Here is a 7,765-nt window from a genome sequence, read left to right on the forward strand (position 1 = left end):
CTGGGCATGTGCCCCTGACCAGAATCAAACCCAGGACCTTTCAATCCCCAGGCCAACGCTCTATCCATTGAGCCAAACTGGCTAGGGCAAGCACTTACTCATTTTTAAGTTGGTTTTTTTAATATCTCTCTCTCTCTCTCTCTCTCTCTCTCTCTCTCTCTCTCGATTTTGAGTGTAAGAGGGTCTATATCTACAAAAGAAACTTTAATATATGTCCTTATTGACTTGTCCCTACTTACAGGACGATACTTTGATGAAATCAGCCAGGACACGGGCAAGTACTGTTTTGGAGTTGAAGATACACTAAAAGCTTTAGAAATGGGAGCTGTAGAAATTCTAATAGTCTACGAAAATCTGGATATAATGAGATACGTCCTTCATTGCCAAGGCACAGAAGGTATGAGAATTAGAAAATCAGATTGCTGTTTGTTACTGACCTGTGTATGAAGGAATCTGGGGGTGGGAGGGGGGGTAGATTTAGGAGAAATGACAGATTGCAGGACTAATCAGAAGGCAGATCTATACCTGGTTCCCATCTCTTTCATTCCGTAGCATATTCCTGCATAGTTTCTGCTTGAACTGCTAAATGTCTACTTAAGATTGTTAAATTTTTGGAGAACAGGACTGTATCTTGATGTCTTTGGTGGTTCCTCATGATAGGAGCAATGTACCCAGTAGATACTCAATGCTTGCTGACTAATAATCATATGGGGAAAAAAGTTGGTAGGATAAGTTCAGAATCCCTTTTATCAAACCTAACTCATCTCATGGGGCTTATACTTGTTAGCATGTGAGAACCAAGTTAACACATTTTTCCCCCCCATTACTGCAGAGGAGAAAATTCTCTATCTAACTCCAGAACAAGAGAAGGATAAATCCCATTTCACAGACAAAGAGGTATGTGATTGTTTTCTTGGTAATACATGCAAGGAAAGACGAATCCATGTGTTAGAGCACTGGCAGTGTACAGTATCCATCTGGGAAACCAAACCTCCTGTTTGTCAGTTGGGGGTGACAGGAGGTGGTCAGCTACTATCTGCCACATACCAACCTGATTCCAAAGAAGGAGGCCAAGTCATGGTTACTGTACTTATTTTTAAAGTAGTTAAATATTCTCATCCTCGAAATAGTGGAAAAGGAAGATTTTTTTTAATAAGTCCTTGTTGTTCCGATTATTACAGTTGTTCCTCTTTTTTCTCCCCATAGTTCCCCTCCACCCGATTCCCACCCCACCCCACCCCATGCCCTTAACCGCCCCCATTGTCCTCATCCATAGGTGTTTGATTTTTGTCCAGTCTCTTCCTACACCCCCTTACCCCCAAGAATTCTCAGTCCACTCCCTTTCTATGCCCCTGATTCAATTCTATTCACCAGTTTATTCTGTTCATTATATTTTTTATTCACTTGATTTTTAGATTCACTTGTTGATAGATATGTATTTGTTGTCACTTTGTTGTGCATAATTTTTATCTTTACCTTTTTCTTCTTCCTCCTCTTCTTAAAGAATACCCTTCAGCATTTCATATAATACTGGTTTGGTGGTGATGAACTCCTTTAGCTTGTTCTTACCTGTGAAGCTCTTTATCCGACCTTCAATTTTAAATGATAGCTTTGCTGGGTAGAGTAATATTGGTTGTAGGTTCTTGCTATTCATTACTTTGAATATTTCTTGCCACTCCCTTCTGGCCTGCATAGTTTCTGTTGAGAAATCAGCTGACAGTCGTATGGTACTCCCTTGTAGGTAACTAACTGTTTTTCTCTTGCTGCTTTTAAGATTCTCTCTTTGTCCTTTGCCCTTGGCATTTTAATTATGTGTCTTGGTGTGGTCCTCTTTGGATTCCTCTTGTTTGGGGTTCTCTGTGCTTCCTGGACTTGTAAGTCTATTGCTTTCACCAGGTAGGGGAAGTTTTCTGTCATTATTTCTTTTTTCTTTTTTTTCTTGAAATATATTTTATTGATTTTTTAAAGTGAGGAAGGGAGAGAGATAGGAAGTTAGAAACATCGATGAGAGAGAGACATCGACCAGCTGCCTCCTGCACACCTCCCACTGGGGATGTGCCCGCAACCCAGGTACATGCCCTTCACCGGAATCGAACCTGGGACCTTTCAGTCCGCAGGCCGACGCTCTATCCACTGAGCCAACCGGTTTCGGCTGTCATTATTTCTTCAAATAGATTTTCAATATCTTGCTCTCTCTCTTCTTCTGGCACCCTCATAATTCAGATGTTGGTACGCTTGAAGTTGTCCCAGAGTCTCCTTACACTGTCTTCATATTTTTGGATTCTTTTTGCTTTTTGCTTTTCCAGTTGGGTGTTTTTTGCTTCTTCATATTTCAAATCTTTGACTTGATTTTTGGGATCCTCTAGTCTGCTGTTGGATCTCTGTATATTATTCTTTATTTCAGTCAGTGTATGCTTAATTTCTAATTGGTCCTTTTTCATATCTTTGAGGGTCTCACTAAAGTTCTTGGAGGTTTCTACAAGATTCTTGAGTAACCTTACAACCGTGGTTTTGAACTCTATATCCAGTAGTTTTGCTTTCCTCCATTTCTTTCGTTTGTGACATGTTTTTTTGTCTTCACATTTTGGCTGCTTCCCTGTGTTGATAGAGTGGTTTTGTGTGCTAGGTGTCCTATAGGGCCCAGTGGCTCAGGCTCCCCAGTCACGTGAGGTGGGCTGTGTGCATAGTCTTCTTAGAGTTAAGCTTTGATTGTTGTAGGTATCACTGGGAGGAATTGACCTCCAGATCAATTGGCTGTGAGGACCAGTTGTGTCTACAGTGGGAGAACTTCTGTGCTGGAAACACCCTTATGGGGCAGGACTTGCTTTAGTGGGGCTTTGGTGCTCTCTGAATCTGCCCCCTGAGTGTGTCTTTTACGGATCTGAAGAGTTGTAATCTGGTGTGGTCTCACTTTGACCACTGGGTACCCTGCCTCTTGGATCTCCAAGGAGATGCAAAGTCAGCCACTGCCTGAGGCCACCCAGCAGGAGCTACAGAGAGATCTGCAGATTCCTCCTCTTTGTTTGGGGTTTGGAGGTGCCCAGATGAGGCGCAGCTATGAAACAATGCAGGCTGCTGGCGTGCCTTAGGCCTTCTTTTGGAAGCTCTTGGGGGGGGTGGGGGGAGGGGGTTTGACCCAGCTGCAGTTTATTAGGTTAGGTTGCAGAAGGCCAGGCCATTTATATGCAAAAGCCTCTGCACACAGCTTGGGTGGGGCGTGGTCTCAGGGAATCACAGGGCAGTACAAACAGCAATGGTTGCCCGTCAGCCCTGCCCCGATAGGTCCCTGGGTCTCTGTGTCCCAGCCCCATGCAGGAACAATGAACGCTGCAAGCACCTCTGAGAGAAAGCCTCCCTCGTGTTCCAGCCCAATGCCAGACAGTCCAGTTTCTCCCCGTATGAGTCTGGTTCCGCAGAATCTCGCCCGGAACTGGATTTTAGAGTAGTCAGGAATTTGTATCTCCCTCCCGATTGAAAAAGACCACAGTGTATCCAGTTGCCAGCCCATTTCGCACGCCTCTGTACCTCCACTCTTCCACACCTCTGCACCTCCTACCAGTCTAGATGCGCTTTTCTCTTTACCTCTAGTTGTCAAACTTCCACTCAGCCAGCCTTCCCATGGTTCTGGATGATACCCGTTTTGTCTTTTAGTTGTAGTTTTGATGTGGTTGTGGGAGGCAGCAAGTATAGGCGTTTACCTATGCCGCCTTCTTGGTTCGAAGATATCTTTTTTTTTAAATATATTTTTATTGGTTCTAGATAGGAAGAGAGAGATAGACACATCAATGATGAGAGAGAATCATCAATCAGCTGCCTCCTGCATGCTCCACACTGGGGATCAAGCTTGTAGCCCAGGCACATGCTCTGACCAGGAATCGAACCGTGACCTCCTAGTTCATAGGTTGGCGCTCACCCACTGAGCTACGCCAGTCGGGCGATATCTTTTTATAAAAAAATATATATTTATTTCAGAAAGGAAGGGAGAGAGAGATAGAAACATCAATGATGGGCCCACAACCCAGGCATGTCCCCTAACCGGAAATCGAACCCATGACCTGATTCATAGGTGGACACTCAAACACAGCCACACTGGCCAGGCAGAGGTAGAGTTAATTTAATAGTGCCTCTTCTGCCTCATGAAATCTGTGCTGCTTTTTCACTTACTGTATTAGCTGTTTTGCTGAAATGGCTTCTGCAGGTTTGGTGTAAAAGCATCAGTAGAGCTTAAGGTGCCACCTGCCCAGCACAGCAGGTGGTAGGTTCCTCCATTTCTGAGATGTAAGACTTTATTTTGATCAGGCTGCTCCCAAAAAAAATTCTGTGTGTCTCTTCTGGGCCATTTGAATGCCTAGAGACCCTTTACAACAGCCTGACTTCTAGAGACAACAGTAGGATCCATAAGTTGAAGAGGTGCTAAGTGTGTTTTGACATTTCATTGTTGATGCTAGACTAGAGCCTGGGGAAGAACATTATTTGAAATAATCAGAATTTCTGTGTTACAATTATGTCACCAGAAATCAGAATTCACTTAAGAGAGTTTTACAAACATATACATAATGAGAGGAAGAATGATGGGGGGGCAAGGGAACAAGAGTTGCTAAGTCTTGCTATATTCTAATCCCATTGTTTCTGTATCTCATGGTCGCCCCTGAAGACAGGACAAGAACATGAACTAATTGAGAGCATGCCCTTGCTGGAATGGTTTGCTAATAACTAGGAAAAATTTGGAGCTACATTGGAAATTGTCACAGATAAGTCACAAGAAGGATCCCAATTTGTGAAAGGATTTGGTGGAATTGGAGGTGAGTGGCCAATTAGAAACCTAAACTTAAAGCCAGACCCAAGGCCTTTCCAAAATAGTTACTTCAGGTGAGGTGTGCTCATCTCATCATCCACTGAGGGCGGAGGGAGAGGCAGCGCGTGGATGCCTGTTCCGTGGTTGGAAGCATCTTTTTAATCATTACCTGTTACTAGTAGCTTTCTTTAATTCTGCAAGGGAATTGGGCCTTCCTCGTTCTGTTGAAGACTGGTGATTACTCTTTGGTTTGTGTCCCCAGGTATCTTGCGGTACCGAGTAGATTTCCAGGGAATGGAATACCAAGGAGGAGACGACGAATTTTTTGACCTTGATGACTACTAGGTAGTCGACATGGGTCCGGCAAAATGTGCCTCACCCTCCAGCATCCAACCCAAGGAGCATACCCGTGGTGGAATCCAAACAGATCCCTGCCTTACAATTGGAACATTTCCAGAACTTAATCCATGAGCATTGGATACTGAAAAGAAAACGGAAACAAAACCAGATCCAACCCTACACTTTGGTTCGTCATGGTGTCAGCGCAGCAGCAGCCTACAACTAAGTTCCTAAATGCCACTTTGGACTAATTTTAAAGAGAATCCCCGTTTTTACTTTTACTTGATGGTGAAATTGGTTGCTCTTGTATTTTATGAAAAAAAAATGATTTTTTTTTAACCTTCATACATAGAAGCAAAAATACTTTAACTGCTGGAAACCTTCAAAAGTTAATAGACATGAGATCATACTGATTTGTTTCTCATTTTGATTGGAAAAAATTAAATTGCTGCATTTCGCAGTGACCCATTTACATGGCACTCTCCGCTTAGACTGCATAAGAAGGAATGTATGTGGTGAAATGTTGGAATCATTTCTCTCTCGGTCTCTTGTTTAATGTTGAAAGGGTGAGCTAATAGGCAATTTCACTCCCTCACACCACCCGTCCCCCCTCCAGACTGGTAGTTTCGAGGATGCCAATTGCATTGTCAAGTCAAGCTGACACATGAAGCATCGGGCCAGTGCACTGTTTCCTTCCATGTGTTTTGCAGGCAAATTTGTGCCGGGGTTTTGGGAGCCCTTAGCATCCGTTGCTTTGACAAGGGCTCCCATAATCTTAGCCTAAAACCAGTTTGGGATGCACATGTTGGGGCTTCTGTGCTATTGCTGGGAGTGGGATAAATAAAACATGCAATTTAAGTGGAAGCAAAGAAATTTAAAGATTATTTCATTTTGTTTGGGTCTGTCCTTGGTAAAGGGGAGGTGGTCGTGTTTTCCTTGCGTTGGATGGCATGAGATTATGTGAATATTTTGATTTTTTAAAGATGAACTGCAACGTTCTTCATAGGAACAACAGATAAGACATGTGTGACTGCATGTAATTTTAACCCCTGACCTCCTGGTGGGGTGGGAGCATCTGTTTCGAATATGGGACTTGCAAGTACCTCTCATAGGAGAAAACATGAGAGGGGGGTGGGAAGGGCGGGAAGGGATGGGACACAGCTTCTGGCACCAGGACATAACCATGTTGGGTCCACAAATGGGCTTGAAAATCTGAAGCTCATGCTTCACAGCTGGGCTGTGAGTTGGGACTTAACCCAGCTGACATGCAAGGTCATCATGTGCCCGAGGTGGTGACAGTGAACAAAGTGTATAGGATGTGCCCAGTGGTAGCAATGGAAAAAGTATACCAAATGGACTTTGAAGGGCCAAAGGTTTTAAAAGTCAATTGGTATCACCTCACACTGATAGGGTAGTGGGGTGCATTTGGTTTTCAAATTGGGTACTTTCAACACTTTAGTGCCTGACTGCTGTTCTTCATTAACTTGACTCAGTCACTCGTAGCTTTATGGGTCTGAACCAGCTCCTTGTTCCTAGGTTGCAGACCTGCCTATCGTTCCAATAATCCTGTTTCACTGGAGTGAAGGGAGTATGTCTTAAATGTAAAGTTCCTGGTTCTCACACTGTACTCTGAGGTCCAAATGACTGTCTGTCGATGTGTAACCTCATGTCTCAACCCCCAAAGAGAAGAGTCAGTTCTTTGGTGTTCACCAATGCGGGAGGCTTCACCGGAACAGGCTTTTGCTTTGGGCTCTGCTGTTTGTTTGCAGAACACCCAAGAGTGAGCAGACATGCCCTCTTCGCAGCAGTACCTTAGGGTTTTGCCATTGTAAATGGGTCTGATGTGATATGACAAGACCAGAGAAATTGGATGTAAATTTACATTGTTGACTATGCTTATTGTTTCACATGATACATTTAGGGTATGCAGCTCCTTTTGTAGTTTTAATTTTTACTATTTAAGTTTGGAAATGATGCCAAATTTTTGTATTTCTTTAATCAATGTGTTCTCTTCGGTGATATATATTGCATTATATATTGATGTGTGTATCAATATATACTGATATGTATTACACTTAACATACAAACACATCAATATGAGGGGGTAAAAACCGTAGCCTTTGCATTCTCTATAGTCTCTACAAAGAGATCCTAAGCAGCAAAACCTTGGTGTCGTGATGTACAGAAATGGAGAAGAGTATTAAACCATATTTAAGAATATATTTTGTGTGCTTGAGATTCTTTAGGATTGCTCCTAGAAAGATCTGAATGTGGAGATTGAGTGAGCTCTCCAAGGTATGTGTCAATTTAATCATGGCTGATAACTTTCAGCCAAAGATTTTAGTTGTCTTTACTGCATTTGCCTATGGGAAGATCTATGCAAAGGATGTCTGAGGTCATGATCTCAGTTACCAGAGGAAGGAGGTTCAAGTTGCTGGGGCCAAACTGATTTGTATCTTCGATTACACATGCATACCAAAGGAAAACCTGTCCCCCTTCTTAAGGCATTTTAACTGTTGTCCCATGTAACTCAACATTCCATGGAACTAGAGTGTACCCCATTTTATAGGTCAAAAGAGGTTAAGTAATAGCTCTTCAGTAGCAAAGTCATTTTATCCCAGGCCTAATTTC

The 7,765-nt window shown here is 43.0% G+C and overlaps 1 protein-coding gene across 1 annotated transcript in view; it reads left to right on the forward strand.

The window, feature by feature from the left end:
• The window catches only part of ETF1 (eukaryotic translation termination factor 1), a 36,137-nt gene extending 28,783 nt beyond the window's left edge, over positions 1–7,354 (forward strand). Inside the window, 4 exon segments of the mRNA XM_006779620.2 lie at positions 242–397; positions 833–897; positions 4,655–4,802; positions 5,058–7,354. Of these exon segments, the coding sequence (XP_006779683.1) occupies positions 242–397; positions 833–897; positions 4,655–4,802; positions 5,058–5,140 (452 nt within the window). The 3' untranslated portion in view covers positions 5,141–7,354.
• The last annotated feature ends 411 nt before the right edge of the window (positions 7,355–7,765 follow it).

The sequence above is a fragment of the Myotis davidii genome, unplaced genomic scaffold, assembly GCF_000327345.1.
Source record: "Myotis davidii unplaced genomic scaffold, ASM32734v1 scaffold545, whole genome shotgun sequence".
Lineage (NCBI taxonomy): Eukaryota > Metazoa > Chordata > Mammalia > Chiroptera > Vespertilionidae > Myotis > Myotis davidii.